The sequence below is a fragment of the Carassius auratus genome, unplaced genomic scaffold, assembly GCF_003368295.1.
Source record: "Carassius auratus strain Wakin unplaced genomic scaffold, ASM336829v1 scaf_tig00003367, whole genome shotgun sequence".
NCBI classification, from domain to species: Eukaryota; Metazoa; Chordata; class Actinopteri; order Cypriniformes; family Cyprinidae; genus Carassius; species Carassius auratus.
The window spans coordinates 27,378-53,555 of NW_020523516.1; the positions used below are offsets into that span (position 1 = coordinate 27,378).

The 26,178-nt window shown below is 35.0% G+C and overlaps 1 protein-coding gene and 1 pseudogene across 1 annotated transcript; one reads left to right on the forward strand and one right to left on the reverse strand.

Moving 5' to 3' along the window:
• Positions 1 to 805: 805 nt before the first annotated feature.
• On the reverse strand, positions 806 to 2,582 carry LOC113070184 (melanocortin receptor 4-like). The gene has a single exon (XM_026243392.1). The coding sequence runs from the start codon at positions 2,276 to 2,278 to the stop codon at positions 1,301 to 1,303; it is 978 nt and encodes a 325-aa protein (XP_026099177.1). The 5' UTR covers positions 2,279 to 2,582; the 3' UTR covers positions 806 to 1,300.
• A 12,332-nt stretch (positions 2,583 to 14,914) lies between these two features.
• On the forward strand, positions 14,915 to 25,039 carry LOC113070189 (glutamate decarboxylase 1-like; annotated as a pseudogene).
• Positions 25,040 to 26,178: the final 1,139 nt, after the last annotated feature.

Below are 26,178 nucleotides of genomic sequence, written 5' to 3' on the forward strand. Positions count from 1 at the left end.
TTTAGTGCATGAAGTTGCATTGGCCTCAAGTATTATTACTACAGAGAAGAACATCATGGATATAAATGCGAGCTTTGTGGTTGTGCAAACTGACAGAAATCCTTCCTTTTATGTTCATACTAAGAGTCTATTCAGCGCAACATGGTAAGCTTCTAAACAGACTTAGCTTCTAAGAGCTTGAAGGCAATCTTTCACTAGATGATACAGATATTTACCTTTTGAGCTCCATGACTCTGAAGCCCGAAAGGAAGGAAAATGAAATAAAATCCAAGACACAACAGCAAAATTCCTACCTGACCATCAAATCTATTGTAATTTTAACAATTCCACAAAAAATAAAAAATAATACAAAATACATGAGGCATAATTACTGGTTTAAATGTTGTTTTATTGGCACAATGAAATGGCATTAAAAAAATGAAATAAAATCATCTTAACTTACAAAATACAAAAATAAATTAATAAGTCTGAAACACATTTTTAAAGCAGCAATGGTTCTCAAGCTGAATAACTGAAGTACCAAACTGCTAAGAGAACATTTTTGCAGTTGTCAAATATTGTGCGTGTGCTTGAGTCACTGAATCACAACACATGGTGCCATGGATTTTCTGTCATTTAAAGATTTTAAATATTGTCACTTTGATTTTTTTTATGTCTTATTCAGCAGGCAAAATATTAATGCAATTATATATATATATATATATATATATATATATATATATATATATATATATATATATATATATATATATATATATATATATATATATACCAAAACAGCATGTCAATAAATCCTTCTGGTTATCAAATACTGTAAGTGTGTGCATAATAATCAAGCCCAGTCTCATGAAAATGCATATAAATAGTACGGCAAAATTAAAAACAAAAACGTTTTGCATTGATATGCAAAAATGGACTTTGGCATGCATATGATACATATGTGTTTGGCATGAATATAATATACCGTTTTTGTGTGCATGTGATATTAAATTTGTTGGCGTGCATATGATACACAGGTTTAACTTACATATGTTAAACATCTACCCCACAACTCTAAACCTACCCACTGCGTAGCGTATACATGCCAAAATCCATTTTTGTGTATCAATACCATGAGTTTTCGTTTTTATTTGGCATACTATTTATGCACACTTTTTATGAGATCGGGTTAAATAATCACACAAGCTATGCAGTGTAATTAAATCTTCTACATTCCCAGCATCCACCCATGATGGTTGCTTAGTTTTGTATTGCAAGCCAACATCTCAATAAGTATCTTGATGTCTAACAGAAACAAATATTATACACACAGAGAGGTCAGTCCATACCAGCAGCAGCAGATCTCCTTGAAGGTCTTTCTCATCTCTTGGCTCCTGAAGGCATAGATGAGAGGGTCTATGACCGAGTTGCACATGATGAGGATCAGGTACATGTTGAAGTGGGACATGAAGCAGATGCAATAAGGGTTCCGTGGACAGGAAATCATGAGGATGAGGTGCAAGAAAAAGGGAGCCCAGCACACAACGAATACACCTAGCAGGATAGTGATGGTGATGGCCCCTTTCATATTTGCCGCCTGCCAGATAGGGCCATTGCCAGGGAGAGCAGCAATGCGCTTCATGTGCAGTCGGGCTAGAAGAAACATGTGGACGTAGAGCGAGGCCATAAGTGCCAGCATGGTGAAGAACATACTGATAAGGCAGATGAGAACAGTGGTGCTCTCCGAGTACACGATAAAGAGCACGCCAGAGACCATGCAGAAGGTCCAGATGCAGGTGATGATGGTGCCCGCCCGCCGTTGAGTCATGATGTTGTGGTAGCGCAAGGCGTAGAAGATTGTGATGTAGCGGTCCACCGCGATGGCTAGCAAACTCCAAATGGAGGCCAACAGTGAGCTACAAATCATAGAGTCAAAAATGTTGTCCATGTTCTTGATGATGCTCTCGCGATTGGTCAGGTTGCCCCCTGTGATGAGTGCCATCACTACTGTTTCTGAGGCGTTGGAGACACTGACCAACAAGTCTGCTACGGCTAAACTGCAGATAAAGAAATACATGGGAGAATGAAGGTTCTTGTTCTTGACAATAGCCGCAATCACCAGAATGTTCTCCAGGAGACTGACAAGCCCGAGCGTGAGGAAGACCTCTGTGGAGATGAGCAGCTGCTCATAGCATCCAGAGGCTGATCCTCTCTCGCCCTGAGCAGGCTTTCCCACTGGTATTGCTCCCTGGCTGTGATTCCGGTATTGCTGCAGTCCATGATGAAGTGAGGTGTTCATTTCCCTAAATATCCGTAGTCAGTGGCTTGATCTGTGTCTGCTTCAGTCTGGTGAATTTGAATTGAACATCATCCGTCATGTAGATCAAAGAAAGCAGGTACTGTGTGAGCATCTGTCACCTCACCTCTGTGATAACTCTTCCTCCAAATCAGTAAAAACGTCTGGAAATTGTCTGCAAGCTACACAAAACAAAAATAAATGAATGTAAAAAAAATAGAGACAGAAACATGCAAACAGGGAATCAGAGGACAGGAGACAGCATCAATCGACTGAATCTGAAAACGCTGACTCTGTTTCAACACTGTTGAAGTGCAGTGTTTGGAGTGAGGTACTCGGTCTCCAGAGCTTCCAGCACTTGGCAGGCAGGAGAGTGAAATACTCTTGCCTCTACAGCCACTGACTGGCACAACGAGCCCAGGCTCCTCCCACAGCTATCTCCACCAATCATAGGCAGTTTTAATGGATGAATGTAAGCTAATATCAGAAGGAGGTCAGCGTATGAATGGGATTGCCTCTCTTTTCAACAAATACATAAAATCCTTTATAGGAGGTATTTACTTGAAGCATTTTGGTGGTATGTTTCTAAAATTAAGCAATTCAAGGAACAATCACTGATTGTATCTTGCAAGGAATATATATATATATATATATATATATATATATATATATATATATACATATCAGTGAGATAACTGACAATCACTTGTTTAATTTCTGAGTAAATTAGTGTTTTGAATGCATTGGCTATTTTAATGATCGAATGATTCACTCAAAGAGAGTCACTTTTTTTAAGTTCTGAATAAATCTGAAGATATTCCATAAATTAAATGAATCTGTTAAATAAATAAGTGATTAACTTATAAAGACAGTTAATTGATTAGTTTCTATCATAGTCTGTTTGAAAGATTTGGTTATATGAATGATTTAATGGTTCTATCCAATGGTTACTAGGTTTGATTGTGAATAAACTAGTGTTACAGAAAACTAGAAGTGATACATATAGTTAAAGGTCACAATGCTGTTGGACTGCTCAGGCAATCAAATTTGAGGACCAGAATAATTGTTGATTAATATTGCCTATTGTTTTATTTACAGGTTTGGATTAGCATCTAACAAATCACCTCATTAGCATTTTATGAATGCTTAATGAGGCTCATGAATCAGAGCTGACTACTCTCTTTAGCCTATTGATTATACAGTTTTATGCCCAAACGCAGAAAATCACTTACAGTCAACAGAGCCTGAAGACAGGGACTGACCCCTTCTGTGATCATCACATGGGAATAGACACTATGAATATTGTACAAACAACAGCTAATCAAGTTTAGTGAAGAGGTGAGACAAACAAGTATTCGTTAAAAGAAAAATAGAAACTGGAAAAGAAGAAATTTAATGAGATTTGTAATGCTGATACATTAAGGGAAGGTTTTTTTTTTGAGAGAGAGAGAGAGAGAGAGAGAACTGATTATGGCATTGCAGTAACAAAAACAATATAAAAAAAAAAAATCTGACTAATGCTTAATAATAATCCTAATATTTGCACAGTTCCAATCCCCCAAAACTGAGCATATTGAAATCTTAATTTGTACGATTTTCTCGTCGATCTCAAAGGGATAAATTTCATTTCAAATTCAGATAAATTGTTGGTGCTAAATAAGTAAATTAAAAAAGGAAAGGATTAAAAACACCAACATTAAAAGTCCAGTTTTAAAAAGCAAAGTTGCAATAATGGGTTTTCAAGAAAAAAAAAAAAAAATGCAAAGCTGTTATGTAACATACAAGCCCTCCTACTTTGTTTCTTGTGAAACCCCTAAGCAAGAAGGCTGCATATTGGATCAGAGCAGGCCTCTTACATTCTTTATAGCTTCATAAGTCAGAGGTATTCCTACGGGTACTGTACATGACACTAAATTCTAGAATTCTCCACATTGTTAACTGGGTTACAATGTGTAAACTTTAGAATTTCCATCTCACACCAGCACTGTAACATGATCTTAAGTGTCATGACCATGCTACATCTCACTGACCCCCAGTGTAAGAAATGCATAAAAATATGAAGAGAAAATTGTGTTTCTGTAGACCTATATCTTCCTATATCATCCTCTTGTCTTGTTACATTAAATGGCCATGTTTTCAACTGTACTTATGCAAGCCTTGAGATTTTTAACATTCACAGTATGGTATACAGCATGTCCTTGAGCTTAACACCACATAGAAAGTTTTATTTAAAAGACGAAAAAAAAAAATGTGCACAGAAAGAGCTGAGGTAGAAGAATGTTCTAAAGTAATACATTATACTTGTGAAAGTAAGAAATATTTCACATTCATTTAAAATCAGCAATAATAGAGCATAATTCAACACACAAACATGTCAGCACAAATTGATTTTTCTGGCGGCATTGACATTGCTAACAAAAAATAAATGGATTTTAAATTTGAATAGTAATTGTAATAAAAAGTTTTCTGATAACATTCTCTCCAATTTGTGTGCAAACTATTACAAATGACTCTTAACCTAACCTAGCACAGCACAATACAACATAACGTTTCTAGCATTTAAAAAAACTGAATTTTTCCATCTAAAAACTATATCTAAATTATGACCTCTCAATGTCAAATTCAAAAATGTTAACTCTTGCATTCATGAACTCAAGGTTGGATTATTGTAATGCTTTATTGGGTGGTTGCTTACTATAACCAGGAAGTATGACCACATTAGCCCGGTTCTGTCGACACTGCACTGGCTCCCTATTAAACATTGTATAGATTTAAGTATCTTGCTTATTACTTATAAAGCCCTGAATGGTTTAGCACCTCACTGTTTGAATGAGCTCTTATTGCTTTATAGTCCTCCACATCCACTGCATTCTCAAAACTCTGGCAACTTGATAATGCCTAGAATTTCAAAATCAACTGCCGGCGACAGATCCTTTTTCTATTTAGCACCAAAACTCTGCAGAGGCAGATACACTCTGTCAGTTTAAATCTAGATTAAAGACCCATCTCTTAAACCTGGCTTACACATAACACACAAACAGATTTCTAATATTCAAATCTGTTAATGGATTTTTAGGCTGCATTAATTAGGAAAACCAGAAACACTTCTCATAACACCCGATGTACTTGCTACATCATTAGAAGAATGGCATCTATGTTAATATCATTGTTTATTTCTTATTCCGAGGTCACGGTAGCCACCAGATCCAGTCTGTATCCAGATCAGATGGTCACTGCAGTCACCCGGATCCAGTACGTATCCAGCCCAGATGGTGGATCAGCACCTAGAGATGAATTCTGCAGCCCTGCATGTCATTGGAGACCAGGACAACTAGATGAACCCAAGAGACAGATCCCCAGTGAAGATCTTGTCTCCTAGACACCCACCGGGACAAGACCACAGGAACCAGATGAGCCCTCTCCACAATCTGACTTTACTGCAGCCTGGAATTGAACTGGTTTTGTCTGATCAGAGGAGCACTGACCATCCCGTAACCCATTTTGGTGACACTTTATTTTAGGGTCTCTTAACTAGTTGCTTATTAGTATGCATATTACTAGAATATTAGCCATTTATTAGTACTAATTAAGCACATATTATTGCTTATTCTACATGACCTTATTCTACATTCCTAATAAGTAACACTTAATAATAACTTTCAGTTATAAGTAATTTATAAATTATTAGTTAATGATTAATGTATTATATACAAACCATAACTATACTTTCATAAATGATTAATAAGTTGTATGCTAACGATTTACAAATGTAAAGGTTTTTTTTTTTTTTTATGTTTAAATCATGAAAATAAATCAAACAGATCATTAGTAAATGGTGTATTAGTTGATACATTATTTATCATTTATAAATCATTAAAGTATTTTTGTCAAAATAGTTTTGTATCATCTCAATAAACAATTGTTAATCATGAACAAATGGTGAACAAACCATTAGTAAATGATCAGTATGTGATTTATTGATGCAGTTGTAAGCTGGTCTGTGTTCAAAAGCGAAAACTTGCAGGTATGCTAAAGCACTATTTTAGTAATTTATTTGTTTTGAAGTGGATAAACATTTATAAATGCCTTACAGCCATATGATTCCAGTGGGTTGTGTTAAATTCTTTCATTCATCAGCACAGACTTGTGTTCTGTGTTGAGTGTATGGGATCTAGTGATGACATGAACCTTCCACTGAAGCTCACATTGGGTGCACAGAGTTAAAGACTCCATGTGTGTCAGAGAAGACAGCTGTCTATACCCTCAATTACACTGCATACTAAAAAGTGTTCAACACCTGTTATAGAGGATGTGTAAAAGACTTAATAAGTCATTTATAAAATGTTCTGCATTCCCTAATCTGAAGTATATTATTATTTATCTTATTTAACATTTAATTTTCACATGTTGGTGTAATATTCTGAGCTTGCATTTGACCCTTTTTATTCATTTTAAAGTATACTAAATATGTTTTTGTTTAGGTGAGATGAGAAAATGCATGTTTTTACATTTTACATCTTTGCATATGATTTTTTTGTGTGCTTTCTCATAATGAAGGTTGTTGTTTGCTTAAATGTACAAAACTTAAAAATAATCATATCGATAGTTAACAAACACTGAGAGACATTCTGATATGGTAGAAAGATTTTTAGCTTTAGCTTCTTGCCTAGTTCTTAAAATATCTGATAATGTTCTGATTTCTCTTATACTGTAGCTATAATGCAAAATATGAACAAAATGGTTTAATGAAACATCACAATTCCTGCCATTTCAACCACCATCTATTTACCTGCCTAGGACCGCAGTTATTGGGTCTTATAGCCCTTGGTCCCTTTGGTCAGGATATGAGATCTATATAATAAACATAATGCTCAATATTTATTTCATAAAAGTTGTTTCAAATGTGCTCAGGGAAAACAATAAAAGTTATGTTTAACTGAAAGCTGCATCTTTGTCTCTGCTGAATTCCAGACATCAAGAAATAAGATAGCTTAGATGTGACAAATACCAAAGAAATACATATATACTTTAACCCCATAGAAAATCTATGGGCTATTGTGAAGAGGAAGATGAGATGTGCCAGACGCAAAAATGCAGAAGAGCTGAAGGCCACTATCCGAGCAACCTGGGCTCTCATAACACCTGAGCAGTGCCACAGACTGATCCACTCCATGCCACGCTGCATTGCTGAAGTAATTCAGGCAAAAGGAGCCCCAACTAAGTATTGAGTGCTGTACATGCTCATACTTTTCATGTTCATACTTTTCAGTTGGCCAATATTTCTAAAAATCCTTTCTTTGTATTGATTTAAAGTAATATTCAATTTTTTTTGAGATACTGAATTTGGGATTTTCCTTAGTTGTCAGTTATAATCATCAAAATGAAAAGAAATAAACATGATAAAAATGAGTGACAACATTTTGCAAACAATCAGTGTTTTTTTTTTTTTGTTTTTTTTTTTTTTGAGCACACAATGTCTCTTCAGGCTTGAAAACATTCCTTCTCCCAGATTTATTATAAAGTATACAGGGTCAGCACGAAGAGAAGATGTCCAGCACATCCTGCAGTGGTCTATTAAGAATAACCTGACCCCCAACACACACACACACAAAAAAGAAAGAACTCAGTGAACCTCAAGAAGCTCAGGGCCACAGAACACATTTTGAGCATTGTGAATATCCACACATTCATATTGTTCTAGATCTCTGATACATCTGCCATTGTAAATAAATTCTCTAATACCTCTGCCATGGTAAATAAATTACAAATGAGCACATTTATTTCCTAATAAGTCTAAAAAAGCATGGTAAAAGTGAAAAAGCTCAGCATGTCTATTAAAAGTGTAAACATGGTGGCTCTGTAGTAGCCATCAAAATGCTGGGCTGCATTTCCCTGAAACCTTGTGTGCCTATTAAGAAGACAAAATATATTGTATTAAACACAAACTATTGGCATCATCAGGCTTATATGGGAAAATATATAGCTCCATTTGTTTAAACATCAAACCTAGTTTTACAAGATGTTCAAGCAATGGTTTGAGTTTGGGGATGGGGGCATCTGTTTGCTGACTAATGACGGACAGTGGTTATAGCATAATTGAATAAAACTTGAAACATTATTAATATCATTATAACTGATTATTAAGAGCTGTCTATATCTACTTGACAACAGGCTGTTGGGCATTAGAGCTCATATTCAGCAGCCTCTTGAAGATATTATGTTTTTAAAGCTGAAATGATTTCCTGTTTGAGAGCCACACAAAAGCACACACACAATAAGCTGCTCGGATGAGTGACACAGCTTTTAAAATGAGAAATGAGTCTAAGAATGTGAGAAAAGAGAGACTGAATTAGATGAATTACTGCAATGACCCTAACATGAACATTTTCTGACATAAAGAATCAATTCTATTTTATTTGAAAGAGTACACATCAGACATACATTTTTTATATATATTTGTATTTCTTCAAAAATTACAATCTAACTTTTAGTTTCTAATGATTTCTGACCTTCACTCAAATCTGTGTGTTCATTTCTTCTGACAAATCTTAAGTGAGTAAATGAACTCACTGCTTCCATCAAAGACTTACTTAACTGCTGTTACACTTTCCTTTTTTTTTTTCTTTTTTTTTTTTGTGAATATTTGTGATTTTAAGATTTTGTTTGGATGACAGATAAATCCATTGTCGAGCTGATGACTAAGAGATAAAAGTGACTGTATATGAAAAAAATATAAAACACTATGATTATGCAGAAAATTCATATTCAAGCACATTTGCATTTATTTATCTGACCTTACACTCTCCTGTTTGACCTTACAAAATTAACTTGCACAAATGCATCCAGGCAGCTTTTTTAAATGGTTATGTTTTTAAGTTTTGCAGACATCATAAAAGATACACTCTTAAGAATAAAACAACTTGTTCCTCCTTGTTCCATGTACAGTCATGGCCAAAAGTTTTGTCAGTGACATAATTTTGTGTTTTGCAAAGTTTGCTGCTTATTTGTAGATTTTTTTTTTTTTTCATATGTTTCTATGATACACTGAAAAACAATTATATCAAAGTATATCATAAGATGTAGAAGCATTTATTAGCAAATATAAAATATAATGAGTCAATATTTCGAGTGTTGACCCTTGTTCTTCATAACCTCAGCAGTCCGCTCTGGCATGCTGCATACCCAAACTTAACATATTATTCCCTTTTACCTACACTGAGGTAAGCTACTGAATACGTACACTTAAGCTGTACATGGCAGATTATAGTCTACAGCATTACATGTTTTTATTGACATGCACAATTGTCAGTGCTCTTAACAACAGTTATTAGCTGAATACATTAATGAATGACAATTTACATTGAACATGAATAAATACATATAGAATTAAAACAAAATGAGGACAAAAAATAGACCAAGGTTCCTCAATGATGCCTTAAGTGATGCGGTACCATCGAGCAGGACGAAGGAGTCTCACCATGCGGCGAGAAAGTATATTATCTGTATATGCTTCCATTAGGATTGATTTTGGATAAATATGGTGTGTCATTTCATTCTTACGCTGATGACACTCAGTTGTATTTGTCTTTTAACCCAGATTCTTCCAGTGCCTTGGGGCGTCTGTTGGCTTGTGTAGATGAGGTGAAGCCCTGATGTTTGATACATTTTTGAGTCTTAATGAATCAAAGCAGAGATCATTATATTTGGTCATTATAAGGCTGGAGTAAATATGGCAACATTAAGCCCTTTTAGGAAAAATCAAGCAAAAAACTTGGGTGTTATCTGTGATAGTGCTTTAAAATTGAACTCTCAAATTAGTGAAGTTGTCAAAGTTAGCTTCTACCAATTAAGATTGATTAGTAAGATCAAGCCTTTCTTAGCACGTACAGACTTGGAGAAGCTCATTCATGTTTTTATTTTTTCTCGATTAGACTATTGCAACTCACTTTATTACGATCCTCATTCACAAATTTTGGACGGATTAGAAATGGCTCAAAATTCAGCTGCAAGACTACTGACGGGTACTCGGAAGTATGATCACATTATTCCAGTTTTGAGATCATTGCATTGGTAACCAGTATCTTATAGAATTAATTAAAATATATATATTTTTGTTTTTAAATCCCTGCATGGTATAGCCCCTCCATACATTGCTGATCATATTCAAGTTCAAGAGTCGAAGAGATCATTACGATTGAATGGACAAAATCTCCTACATGTTCCTCTATCAAAATAAAAATTCCGAGGTGACCGTGCATTTTTGGCAGCTCCCCCAAGGCTTTGGAACAGTTTGCCAGTGTCTTTGTGTCAATTATTTTCTCTGACTGAATTTAAGAAGCAGTTAAAACCTTTTTTTTTTTATCATTAGCCTTTGATCAGGAATGAGTGCCGGGATATTGTTGCTGTAGTTATCCTTTGGTCTGTCTGGTATGCTGTGTATTGTTGATTTTAATATTTGCCTTTATATTCTTTTAGTTGAACTTACTGTACAGCACTTTGGTCAACTTTGTTGTTTTATTGGGTGCTTTATAAATAAAGTTGGAGTCAGTCGAAGTTGGAGGCAGTCGAAGTTGGAGACAGAACACCCACTCATCCATAAAACATACCCATGTTCTTGACATCAGAAATATTTCACGAGTTACAGATGAGTATAAGAACTCTAAGAAATGTAAAATCAAAATAAACTGCATACAAAGTAGCGCTGCTTTTAAGGGATCAAAGGCAAAGGTGAGTGATTGTATATGCACAGTACATAGAGTGCTTATAGCCCAATACCACACAGCAATAGACTAATGCACTCACCCGCTCTCACTAATGTAAGCCTATAGACCTGCTTTTCATGAAATTAAATGTGAATTTATGGTTTCGGTACATGCGGCATGTTGTTTTATAACTGTGCTGTTTTTGTTGGTTTACATTTTTTAAACATGTGCAATGGCTCTGTGAGCTCGTGTTAATATGAATAACTTGTACCATATATTACTTCATAAGAAAATAGCTCTGAAGCCTTTTTGGAGTAAATTCCTAACTTTCTCACAAGCATCATAACATTTTAGCCATTTGCTCAATTTACAGCTTGAATTTAACTATCCTAAATTCACACAATAACAATAATAATAATAATAATAATAATAATAATTATTATTATTATTATTATTATTATTATTATTATTATACATTTTTTGTATATATATAAAATCATTTTATATATCAAATATCTAAATTATTTTAATTATGGGCACATCCATTATTCAGTTAAACAAAATTCCTAATGTGTGCACTCATGTAACTTCTGAAGATATTATGTTTCATAGTCTGCATCATGGATTTTCATTGCTCCTTATTCAAAACTGTTAAGAGTGTGTTGTGTCTAATTGGAAGATCCCACTCACCAATAAACTGAATACTGTTGTTACAAGGATTTTATGCTCCTTTTGTTTCATCTGTCTGTCCTTACTTCACATAAAAAAATGCATTAACACTGCAATACTGGGAACATAAGCAATTTCACATCCATTTATGACTAAAATCTTCTCTAAGCTTTGAAGTTCTTTTCACCTTCACTTCAGATCCTGGCAGACGTGATGATATACTGACTCTGACTGCTCTTCTCTACCTGATTCTATTCTGTCCCTGCTGTCATAATTGGCATTCCTCTTGCATCTCTTTCTAGCCTTAAAACAAGCACAATTAGGCATTTAACACACTTCTGTTAGTTATATTTGTACAATTAAACCTACATAACACATAAAAACATGTTTATCTCATTCCTTGTCATGACAGCATATTGATGAAAACAGATTTTCCATGACTATAATGCTTGTTGGTGAAACACTGGCAGGTAATTTTTAGGAAGAAAATTACATCTCAGAATTACTTAATACACTCAGGATTTTTGAGGTCCAGTGTGGGATACAATATCATGTGAGAATTTAAAATTTTCTTACACTGTCTTATACAATTAAGTTCAAATGTGTTATTACAATAACACAAAAATTACAACATTTTTAAACCACTGTAAACCATATACCTTTCGAGTTGATATGGCTTTTCCAGATAAAATCTTGGAAGAACTAATTAAATTCTTACATCACTGACAAAGGCCTTTCCCAAATGCCTTTGGGTTTGGACAACCAAATCCTCACAATCTCTCAGGAAAACAGAACTATTTTATTAGATAGCAAATTTGAATGAATTTGTATGAAAACATGATTTTTAGAAAAATGTTCGGCATGAAGGTCCACCCTTTTATTTTTTTAGTACAGCCTTTAAAACAAACTATCTGCATTAATTAAAATGAATGCCAAAGCAAACAAAAAAACTAAAAACTGTATTTCATAAAATAAATATTAAGTTTGTAATCAACATATAAACACAATTGTCTTCCACTTATCAATTGCAAGATGATTTCTATCAGGCTGGGGACAGTTCTGATCACAGATGGCTGTATGACATCAAGAAATGGCAAAGGCTTAGATCATGAATGTTAATTAAGTGCAGCATGAATAATTATTATTTATTTATTTTTTTCAATGCTTTGATGAACCAGAGCTGGTTTATAGAATTTTATAATTGTCACTCATGTGTGAAACAACATGCTCTCCTAAAAGACACATATTTAAATGATTTCAGGTTCTTATTCATATTTGTATCAGCATTTTATTTGATTTTAAAACAAAACTCTTTTATGAACTACTCATACTACACGAGAAGTTTTGTCAGTGAAAATCATTTTGTTGACTTGTGTACATATGTCTTAAGATGCTATAAACACGTTATTCTATAAAACATAAAATATTAAGAATTCTTAAACCATTAACTTTGACAGCATATAGGACAGCAGATCTGTAATGGCTGGTTTGAAAAAATCCTTTCCTCAAGTAATTTCACGTGGAATGAGCCAGCAAAGCAAATTCATGTAAATAACACTAAAATTGCAAAACACAAATGTCTATATTTGCTTAAGTGATTTGTGTCGTTTACTTTGAAAAAAAATTTATTTACTACCATGTTGCATGTCATAAAGACCCACTGGAGTGTTCAAAAAAATTAATTTGTGAATCTGCTTATCCATATAAGTGCATAAACACATTAACAAGCATGTCAATAGATCCTAACGTACGTATGTAGCTAATTAATACTCATGTTCACCAAGTTTGGGGAATTTTAAAAGCTAACTTATAAACTGTACAGGTGTGCTGTGAATGTACAATTTTCACTGTGCATATAAAACGCTATGTGCTCAAGCAAGCATACCAGACTGCAAGGCCTGCTGGGGTGTGATTACTGGATGCCTGCTTGAGAAAACAAACTGCTCTTCAATTTGACTGTGCACCAGAGGAATGATTTTCAATAAAACAGACCTCCTGCACTGAAGTGCAACATTTAGACCTAGGAAGAAGGAATGAAAATGTGGTATATTTATTACATGGAATATTACAGCGGGCTAAACCACAGGCCAGCTCCTACGTTTTTCAGTCGTATGTGCATGTATCTGAGGTTCCTGAATTTAACACCAGCAGCACACAGGCCACGTTCACACATTAGAAGCAGATTATGGTTCTTAGTCCTATTTTAACTGATTAATTATGCTACTATCACTACTCACACCTGTAATTTTTCAGGACTCACAAACCCCATTTTTCACAGTGGACCCAAACTGGACTGGACGTCACGATGTTGGCACAACCTAAAAACAACAAATATCAATGTCAGACATCACAGGTCGGTACTTGGCATCAAATTAACATTGATATTAGACATTGAATTTACATAGAATTTTGGTCACCTGACATCGCAAACGAAATGTAACCAAATATATTTTCTGATAGATCAGTTTTCCACAATACTTCAAAGAGACACGCTCCCTAAATATCACAACTCAGCAACTCTTCATCTAAAATTCACAGTTTCTCACGTACAAATACAACTTTGGTCATTCATGCACGTGGATTATGTAATTACGATATCTCCAACTATACTTTCTGAGCCCTTTTGTACAGTTTAGGGTCTCATTCAATGGGATTGCTAGAAATCTTAGCCCTCACGCCCACTTTTTTTGGTGAAACTCCTCTTAAGGACTGTGTACACCAAGGTCAATAATTATAATGATAAATATAATTATGATGTTATAAAATTCATTCTAATTCTAAGAGAGTTGTTGTAACAATAACAACACAGAGAAGCAATTTGGTTAAAGCATTTTTTTTCCAGCTGATACAATAAAAACATTGATAGCCAATCAAAATGCGCCTGACTTTATAGAGGTCAAGCATTTAAAGCAGCAGTGCACACTTATAATAAACAGAATGTTATAACATCTGTTGGTGTAGATGCTAAGCCATCATTCTAGTGATCTTTATAGTATTCTTTCTTGGCATAAACAGGCCGAGTATTTTCTTCAATTTCTACTTGTTTCTTCTCTCATTTTTAAGCAAACAATTAATGTCAGTCACATAATCTTGCAGTGCATTGGGGCATAATAAATGATCAAAATATAGAAATTACACACAAAAAAAATACTTATTTCACTCATGTCTAAAACAACAACAAAAAAAGGCATCCATTAGCCAGTGTTTTACCAATACGTGGAATCTTCATTTAATGTAGAAAGGGACTATTCCATTCAGTGAAGTTGCCATGGCTGCACTTGTGCCAGGCAAGGTAATGTTCAAGGACTAAACATGGAAATAATTTAACCAATGAGACTGATGGAAGCAGTGTGGCCAGCCTGATTAAAAACCGTGAAAAGAAATAATAAAAACAAGCCTTCATATCTCACTCGCTGCTCCCTCTATTCACTTCGGCCAAGCTATTTTCACACCATTTGAAAGACTGAGCTCCATTGTGCTCCTCTTAAATAGGATCTCTGCTGGCCCGCCCTCACTGAAAAGCTAAGACACCAGCTTCTATATATCTAAATGTAGTCATATGGACAAAATGAAATCTGATTTGCATCAAAGACAAAATAATAATAATATTTGTACACTCTTAAAAAAATAAAGGTGCTCCACAATGCCATAGAAGAAACGTATTGTCTAAATGGTTCCATGAAGAACATTTTACATCTTACAACCTGTTTCACAAAAGTTTATTTGCGGTCAAAGAAGGTTCTTCACAATTTAAAAAGGTTAAGAAAGTGATTGTTCTTTAAAGATCCTTTGATTGAATTGTTCTTTGTGGAACCAAAAATGGTTCTTCTGTGTGAAGAACCTTTTAAGCAGCTTTATTTTTAAGAATGTATTTGTTTATACAAATATAATAGCAGTATGCATGGTGGATTTTGATATTCATTTTTCAGATTTTAAGATTTTAGATTTAAACAGAAGCATTCCTTATAACTTCTTAATAAATCTGACAAGTAAAAGATTCTTTTTTTTTTTCTACAGCATGTTGAAAAGAAGCCAGCAGGATTTATAAAAGTGAAATAATTGGCCTTGAAGTACAGTGCTTCTGTTGCTTCACATAAACCTGCTTTTTTTTCTTTCTTTTTTTTTCCCTTTCTGTCAGTGTGGAGGAGTTGAAGAGCATGAACACATTCATATCAGTTAAGAAAAGAAGAGAGAGTTTAAAAAGTTGAAAACATGAAAATTAGCCATGGTTTAAAAAAAAAAAAAAGCATGGTTATATGGTTAACCACGGTAACCACAAATTAAACATGGTTTGCTGCACTATAGTTCATGGTATTTGTAGTAGAACTGAGGTTATACAAATGGTAATCAGTATGCCAAATAACAAAACAAAACAAAAATGGGGGGGTACTGGACCATAATCACAAATCATTTGTGAGAATAATGTGCAATTTGTCAAGTCAAGTCAATTTATTTATATAGCTCTTTAAACAAAATACATTGCGTCAAAGCAACTGAACAAAATTTATTAGGAAAACAGTGTGTCAATAATGCAAAATGATAGTTAAAGGCAGTTCATCATTGAATTCAGTGATGTCATCTCTTTTCAGTTAAATAGTGTCTGTGCATTTATTTGCAATCTAGTCAACGATATCGCTGTAGATGAAGTGACCCCAACTAAGCAAGCCAGAGGCGACAGCAGCAAGGAACCGAAACTCCATCAGTGACAAAATGGAGAAAAAAACCTAGGGAGAAACCAGGCTCAGTTGGGGGGCCAGTTCTCCTCTGACCAGACGAAACCAACAGTTCAATTCCAGGCTGCAGCAAAGTCCGATTGTGCAGAAGAATCATCTGTTTCCTGTGGTCTTGTCCTGGTTGTCATCTGAGACAAGGTCCTTACAGGGGATCTGTATCTGGGGCTCTAGTTGTCCTGGTCTCCGCTGGGCAGTAGAGGTCCTTTCTAGGTGCTTATACACCATCTGGTCTGGATATGTACTGGATCCGGGTGACTGCAGTGGATACAGACTGGATCTGGTGGCTACGGTGACCTCAGAATAAGAGAGAAACAGACAAATATTAGCGTTGATGCCATTCTTCTAATGATGTAGCTAGTACATAGGGTGTTATGTGAAGTGTTCCCGGTTCCAGTTTACCTAATTAATGCAGCCTAAAAGTCCTTTAACGGATTTGGATATTAAAAGCATATTAGTATGTTATGTGTAAGCCAGGTTAAAGAGATGGGTCTTTAATCTAGATTTAAACTGCAATAGTGTGTCTGCCTCCCGAACAATGTTAGGTAGGTTATTCCAGAGTTTAGGCGCCAAATAGGAAAAGGATCTGCCGCCCGCAGCTGATTTTGATATTCTAGGTATTAGCAAATTGCCTGAGTTTTGAGAACGTAGCGGACGTAGAGGATTATAATGTAAAAGGAGCTCATTCAAATACTGAGGTGCTAAACCATTCAGGGCTTTGTAAGTAATAAGCAATATTTTAAAATCTATAAGATGTTTGATAGGGTGCCAGTGCAGTCTTGACAGGACCGGGCTAATATGGTCATACTTCCTGGTTCTAGTAAGAACTCTTGCTGCTACATTTTGGACTAGCTGTAGTTTGTTTACTAAGCCAAACTACCACAATAAAGCATTACAATAATCTAACCTTGAGGTCATAAATGCATGGATTAACATTTCTGCATTTGACATTGAGAGCGTAGGCCGTAATTTAGATATATTTTTGAGATGGAAAAATGCAGTTTTACAAACGCTAGAAACGTGGCTTTCTAAGGAAAGATTGCGATCAAATAGCACACCTAGGTTCCTAACTGATGACGAAGAATTGACAGAGCAACCATCAAGTCTTAGACAGTGTTCTAGGTTATTACAAGCAGAGTTTTTAGGTCCTATAATTAATTTTTCAGAATTTAGCAGTAAGAAATTACTAGTCATCCAGTTTTTTAAATCGACTATGCATTACATTAGTTTTTCAAATTGATGTGTTACACCGGGCCGTGAAGAAATATAGAGCTGAGTATCATCAGCATAACAGTGAAAGCTAACATCATGTTTCCTGATGATATCTCCCAAGAGTAACATATAAAGCGTGAAGAGTAGCGGCCCTAGTACTGAGCCTTGAGGTACTCCATACTGCACTTGTGATCGATATGATACATCTTTTGTGTCTGTTTAGATCTGCTCCCTGCTGAGGATGGAGAGGAAGCAACTAAGCACTTCATCCAGGAGCTGGTAAACATCTTGCTGGCCTACATCAGTAAATCCCTCAAACTTTTTTCCACTATCTTCACCGGCTTCAGCCTGGAGCTCCCTGACCAGAAAGATAACCTGGAGCAGCTGTTGGTGGACTGCAGAGACACACTTAAATATGTGAGTATATATATGAGTTAAAAAGGTAAGAACAAGCTAAATAACATGGGTTATTTAGTGGAGGCTTTTGTAAATGTTGTCCTTTAATGCTGTCATATCATCCAAGATTTTTCAACCAACTGTCAACTGGATATGACATCATTGGTCTGGCAGGAGAATGGTTGACTTTCACAGCAAATACAAACATGTAAGTCAAGAGTTAATTTTTTTTCAAAATTCATATCATAATTATGAATGAACAGAACAATTAATGTATAAGGGTGGCCAGGGATGTTTGCAACACATTTAAAATTAGATATAGGGATGAAAATTATTCTGTTCCAACATTGATTTATTGTATTTTTTATCAAAAAATACCTATTTTTAGCAGATAGTATAGTAATATAATGCATTATTCATTATATTTATATTAGCAAGCTTGAGATTATAATTTCTTTAAATTATACAGAAAGATGCTGACTGAATGTGATCTTGCTGTGTATTCTAAGAAAAGAGCAAGTTTTAAAAGGATAGTGCACCTAAAAATGTCGAAATTGAAGTCGAATCACTCTCTATCGCCTTCACTGTGCACTACGAGCCATCCACTCTACAAGAAATACACTGTGAAAAAGTCACTGACTTAGCTGGCAGCTGCACAGCATCTATCTAAGTACAGGGGGCTGAAACTTTGGATTCCAGAGAGCATTTGATTGGTCAGAAGATTTGACAAGACAATGAAGTACGATGTGACATCAAAAAAATTGAGTTGAGCCGTTTGGCGGAAGTGATGAACTGCAAGCTTTGAATGCTTATATCTTCTAAATGAAAATTTTGTCTCTGTTTTGGAGTGCACTGCCTTATAGATAATCTTAAGACTTATCTATTTATACTAACACCCAAACAACTTTCATTTAGTTTTCATGGGGACTTTAACTCTGCAGCCCTCCAGGAATTGAGTTTAGCACCCCTGGCTTAAGTGGACTAAATGATTAGAGAAGTCACGACATATATGACATCAATGACATTAAAGATGCATTTAGAAAATATATGTTTTTTCATTTCCAAATTGACTTTAAAGCAAAGTTTTTTTCTCATTTTGCCCATTCCCATTTATTTTACATTTCTTCAAGGCACATATGTTCCTCTCTGTTTACAGGTTCACTTATGAAATATCCCCGGTCTTTATATTCATGAAGTAAGTAGTTCTGAGAAAAATGCATTCAATTATTGGATGGCCGGAGGAAGATGGAGATGGCATATTTTGTACCTGTAACAAGCTGAAAGCACAAAAATACAGGAAGCATTTATATTTGCCTTTTGAAAAATGAACATTGGAACTTTTCCATCATTTGTATTTCATTAAGCAGCTAATGGCTTTCTCTGCAGGAGGCACCAATCTGTACAGTGTGTTGTTGGCCAGGTTTATCTCTTTCCGGTGGTGAAGACCCACGGGATGTCTGCGATACCTCGTCTGGCACTGTTCACCTCTGCGCACGTACATGATTTCATTATTGTTTCCTCTTCTCTCAGCAGGCATGCTGTGACAGTTCCACTTACTCTCTGAGACACATAGCCAAACACATTTCAGCTATTACCTCCTGACCCGCTGATTGGGAGGTCAGACGTTACGTGTCACAGCAGTGTTTTTTAAAAGTGCTGATAAACTAACATTAATTAGAATATTGAATGTCTTGTTACGGTAAAGCAAACGGTCAGAACATGTTAGCTGTTTGCCTCTGCATGTTTAACATACGCTTTCCTTATTAGAGTCATTATTCAATCAAGAAGTCAGCAGCAGTTCTCGGCATCGGCTCTGAAAATGTTATAGTCATCAGATGTGACGAAAGGTAAGATTGGTGGATGGAATCATAAGTTCATCATTTGCAATGTGTCCAGTTTACCAAGATTAATAAAATGGTCAGTTTCTCTCTGTGAGGGGGAAGATGATCTCATCAGAACTGAGCTCCAGCATTGAGGCAGGAGAGTCTAAGGTCTTGTCTAGTCAAGTAATATGAGCTGACTCTGAGCTGAATATTTAAAAGGGGTCATATGAAATTGCTAAAAATATTATTTTAGTGTATTAAGTGTAATGAAATGTGTTTATGCGGTTTAAGGTTAAAAAAAAAACATTAAAAAAACTCTTCTTGCTTTCTATGCCTTTCTGAAACACATACATTTTTAAAGTTCATCGTTTTGTAAACAATTACTAAGAAACAGTAAGTAAAACTGAATTAAATGTGAAATTTTTAAGTAGAAAAAACAAAACAGTATTTTCTTGTAAAGGCCAATTCTCACTGCTCCGACAGATGCAGCAACAGACATGTTTGTCAGGTTTTAGACTCTGTGCCTTTTGCCATTGGTCAGTGCTTATTTTTGTTGACTGACAATGTTCTGTGCAATTAATTATGAAATTTACTGGCAATTTCATTGCAAAAATTGTCTTCTACATTTAGAAAATCCATTTTTTTATTTATTTTTTTACAGGGTCTGGTGCCATTCTATGTCAACACAACAGCAGGAACCACAGTCTATAGAGCCTTGATCTCTGAATAAAATAGCAGACATTTGTGAAAGGTAACCTAAATCAATCATTTTGATTGTATAATGTGTTCCTGTTGCTCAGTGGCATGAGCAACGCCAAGGTCATGGGTTTGATTCACTGGGAATTAATGAAGTGGTTGAGGAAAATGTACACATTCAGTGCCATGATAATTGCTTTGAATAAAAGGCTCCACTAAAAGCATAATTGTTAACTCGGAAACAGAGCAACACCCAGTCCATTTAACTATTGGGAGTGCAGATATCATTGTTTTATGGTGTTATACTTTGGCACAAGAAAAAAAATAATCAAATAAAAAAAACCTCCAAAAGGGATCATTTTAACTCTGTCAGAGATTGAATGATTGATACTTGCAAATTTGCTGTGTGCCACAGAACAACGAGGTGACTGTTTGCACAGCTTATAACCTTTTCTGATCCCACTGTGTCTATTGGAAAAACAACAAAATATTTTAGAAATTCTAATATATATTTTCTAATATATTAGGGTAACAGGATCTAGAATATATTCATGCAGAATAAGGCATAAAAATGTGCTTTATAAGTACAACAAATTGACATAATGCTAGTAATATAAATGCTAATAAGCAACTTGTTCTAAAGTGTTATCATATGTTTTTAGTAGGTTTGTGATTTTCACCTACTTGGACTGTCTAGTTGCTTTTAAATCTTGTTGGCTATTGAAAGCATGGGCTGCTTCATCTAGTTTAAATGTCAGCAGTCAATTCTCAGGAACCTTCTTCAACAGCTCTCTGTTTCGTTTTCTTTTAATCAACACAAAGTGCCGCCTTCATTGCCATTACGTATGGTGTTCTCAAGGAAAATTTATGTAATTTTACCACCAAAAGGATTGTGGAGAAAGCACATTGACATTTACTCTGTGAGGATGTGTTAATACATATAACCCACTCACCTCTGTCTGCCTAAAAACTTACTTTCTTACTTTCATTTCTTTTGTACCGATGGTTGGTCAGAACCTGCAATTACAGCCCTGCTCCTAGAATACATCAAATTGATAAAAAGTTTCTATCTAATGGATTCCACCTCCACTTTCACCTCGATTTAAAAAAATAATTTTAGATTTTGAATGTGTACTTTAAATTGGTGGAATTATTCCAACAACTAACATCATCAGTCTATTCATATTCTTTTATCCAGAGCCCACTCTGTGACCTGGAACCCACACAAGATGATAGGCGTCCCAACGCAATGCTGAAGCTCAACCTTTCTAGTGAAGAGGAAGTGAGCTGAGCTTGAAAATGTAATCTATGATGTTAAGAATTAATAAAATGTATATATATATATATATATATATATATATATATATATATATATATATATATATATATATATATATATATATATATATATATATATATATATATATATATATATATATATATATATTGTGTGTGTGTGTGTGTGTGTGTGTGTGTGTGTGTGTGTTATTGTTCAAAAGAAACTGTATAGCATAAATTTACTTAAATGATTAGTTCACTTCCAAAATAAAAGTTTCCTGATAATTTACTCATCCCTATTTCATCCAAGATGTGTGTATATATATATATATATATATATATATATATATATATATATATATATATATATATATATATATATATATATATATATATATATGTATATATGTATGTATATATATATATATTTAATGACATGCCAATCAGCAAAGGTTTCCTGGGCCTTCAAAATGGTCTCTGACAATCATTGACACACTTCACGAGGAGTGTAAGTCACAAAAATGAATTGCCAATAAGCTGGCTGTTCACAGAGTGCTGTATCCAAGCAGTTTAACAGAAAATTGACTGAAAACTAATAAGTGTGGAAGAAAAAGATGCACAACCAACCGAGAGAACCGCAGCCTTATGAGGATTGTCAAGCAAACTGGATTAAAAAATGTTAGTGAATTTCACAAGGAATGGACTGAAGCTGGGGTCAAGGCATCAAGAGCCACCACACACAGACGTGTCAAGGAATTTGACTACAGTTGTCATATTCCTCTTGTTAAGCCACTCCTGAACCAAAGAAAAACGTCAGAGTCATCTTACCTGGGCTAAGGAGAAGAAGAACTGGTGCCATTGGTCCAAAGTCCTTTTTTCAGATGAGAGCAAGTTTTGTATTTCATTTGGAAACCAAAGTCCTAGAGTCTGGAGGAAGGGTGGAGAAGTTCATTGCCCAAGTTGCTTAAAGTCCAGAGTTAAGTTTCCACAGTCTGTGATGATTTGGGGTGCAATGTACTCTGCTGGTGTTGGTCCATTATGTTTTTTGAAAACCAAAGTCAATGCACCCGTTTACCAATAAATTTTGGACCACTTCATGCTTCCTTCTGCTAACCAGCTTCTTGAAGATGCTGATTTCATTTTCCAGCAGGATTTGGCACCTGCCCACGATGCCAAAAGCACCAAAAGCTGGTTAAATGACCATAGTGTTGGTGTGCTTGACTGGCCAGCAAACTCACCAGACCTGAACCCCTTACAGAATCTATGAGGTATTGTCAAGAGGAAAATGAGAAACAAGAGACAAAAAAATGCAGATGAGCTGAAGGCCACTGTCAAAGAAACCTGGGCTTCCATACCACCTCAGCAGTGCCACAAAATGATCACCGTATGCTACTCAATACATGAAATAAATGATTTTTCAACATCCTAATTTATTGAGAAGCACCTGTATATATTTAGATTCATATAATTTATATTATATATTTATTGTTATTTATAATATACATTGTTTGACAGCACTATATATATATATATATATATATATATATATATATATATATATATATATATATATATATATATATATATATATATATATATATATATATATATATATATATATATATATATATATGCGTGTGTGTGTGTGTGAATTTACACAAATTGCTTTTGTTTGTAGGGACATGCCATGGATTGTTAACACTGTGCCGGTTGTGCTGGTTGTATTTTTCCTTATTATCCACAGTTGGATCTCAATATCAATATCTGAGTACAAACGATTGCAGACTGCATAACATGCAAGACAGTCAAAGGATTCAAGGCTTTGTCAAGAACAGTGGGCAGCTTTACTGCTCAGGACTAACTAGGAAGTCATACACTATCACAACAGGCTGCAAAGAGTCATTGATGCTTGAGGAGGCATTGAAAACCAAGGTGTAAAGGCCATGTGTTGTTCTCAGGGCCTCCTGCAGGAATATAATCAGCTGTGTGTCGAGTATCTCCTCCAACCTCCAAGCACAATGATGGGGACAAAAGAATTCAATGTGGACAGCACATAGATGTCTTCAAACTGTGTTTCATGTGGAAGGCAAAGTAATGGCAGACAATCTCTATTGCTAGACAATCACTACTTAATGTATAACTAAAAGCTCCTATATATACAAAAAAAGGAAATGTTTTTTTGGTGGAGAACTGAGGAAGAAAGAAGTCAAAATGAAAGATTGTTTGAAATATCCAGAATTGAGAACTATGAATAGTAAACCAGTTATTTAAGAAAATTTTATTTTATTTATTCTTTTATATAACTATATTCTATTATTCCTTTCTGTGTGTGAGCCTTTAATTTCATCTACTTTTAAAATGTTTATTTCTCTATTGTGCTTCACAAAATACCCAAAGGTGCTACACATAATATAAAAATGACAGAAACAGCACTAATCATTGAAGCACAACTATTCAAACACTTTTTTTTTTCCTTCTTATAGACAAAGCAAATATTAAATAAATAATTTGTAGTGTTCTGAGGGTTTTTCAATGTGCATATCAACCGCTGCCTGGACAATGCAGACTATCTTTACTACAAGCTGAAGAGAAGAACAGATTTTCAGTTTGTCTTTAAATAAACTTTCAGCATATTTTAAGATGAAAATTCCTGAATGATTCTAAAAGTAGTTATAGCTCATCGTTTTATGATTTTACATATTGTCTTTAAAAAAAAAAAAAAAAAAAACGGATGCCATAAGAAAAACCATTTTTGGTTCCACAGAACCATTCAGTCAAATGATCTTTAAAGAACCATATCTTCCTTACCATTTTATAATCTGAAGGAACTTATTTTGCCACAAATAAACTTTTGTGAAACAGAAAGGTTTTTTAATAGTGTTTGTATTATTTCAGCCTGAAAACAGTAATGTGTGCTTTGAGGTATCTCCCTAAACGACTGCAAAGCATTCCTCCAGGCCCAGAGCGAGACAAATAACTTTTCATGTCTTTGTTAACCAGTAAATGCAGGAACACAAATTAGTCTAAGTTTTCTTATTTACAGAGCTGTTCCCATCATCTGCTTATAAGCAGACATTATGAATTCACACAGGTGGCTCAAGACAAAGGTGATGGAGGAAGGATTCACAATGATTGGCTATCAACCTCTGGAAGACAAAGTGAATTTTCTTCCTTTGTGTTTTTTCCAACCCAGCCATTCAGAGGGAGGATGTGGACTTTCTAATAGATGAAATTGCTTGTCTGGGCTGTGAACTCTAGAAAGTCTTCCTTAAAAAAACACAGGATAAATACGTATAGCCTTCTTTCTTTGTACCTCTGATTCTGGGTATCAGTACAGCATTGTGAGCAAAAAAAATATATGAATAAAATGTACATATATATATATATATATATATATATATATATATATATATATATATATATACAGTCAGGTCCATAAATATTGGGATATCGACACAATTCTAATCTTTTTGGCTCTATACACCACCACAATGGATTTGAAATGAAACGAACAAGATGTGCTTTAACTGCAGACTTTCAGCTTTAATTTGAGGGTATTTACATCCAAATCAGGTGAACGGTGTAGGAATTACAACAGTTTGTATATGTACATCCCACTTTTTAAGGGACCAAAAGTAATGGGATAGATTAACAATCATAAACCAAACTTTCATTTTTTAATACTTGGTTGCAAATCCTTTGCAGTCAATTACAGCCTGAAGTCTGGAGATCAATTAGACATCAGTGTACGCTGGGTTTCATCCCTGGTGATGCTCTGCCAGGCCTCTACTGCAACTGTCTTCAGTTCCTGCTTGTTCTTGGGGCATTTTCCCTTCAGTTTTGTCTTCAGCAAGTGAAATGCATGCTCAATCAGATTTAGGTCAGGTGATTGACTTGGCCATTGCATAACATTCCACTTCTTTCCCTTAAAAATCTCTTTGGTTGCTTTCGCAGTATGCTTCGGGTCATTGTCCGTCTGCACTGTGAAGCGCTGACCAATGATTTCTGAAACATTTGGCTGAATATGAGCAGATAATATTGCCCGAAACACTTCAGAATTCATCCTAATGCTTTTGTCAGCAGCCACATCATCAATAAATACAAGATAACCAGTTCCACTGGCAGCCATACATGCCCACGCCATGACACTACCACCACCATGCTTCACTGATGAGGTGGTATGCTTTGGATCATGAGCAGTTCCTTTCCTTCTCCATGCTCTTCTCTTACCTCTTGGAGAGTGTTCTTGATCTGGCCAACTGTTGTGAAGGGTTTCTTCACCAAGGAAAGAATTCTTCGACCATCCACCACAGTTGTTTTCCATGGTCTTCCGGGTAGTTTGGTGTTTGGAAAACAAACAAAGAGATTTTTAAGGGAAAGAAGTGGAATGTTATGCA

Bases quoted from the DNA above. Each gene is read 5' to 3' on its own strand.
- LOC113070184 (XM_026243392.1), bottom strand. From the start codon at position 2,278: ATGAACACCTCACTTCATCATGGACTGCAGCAATACCGGAATCACAGC.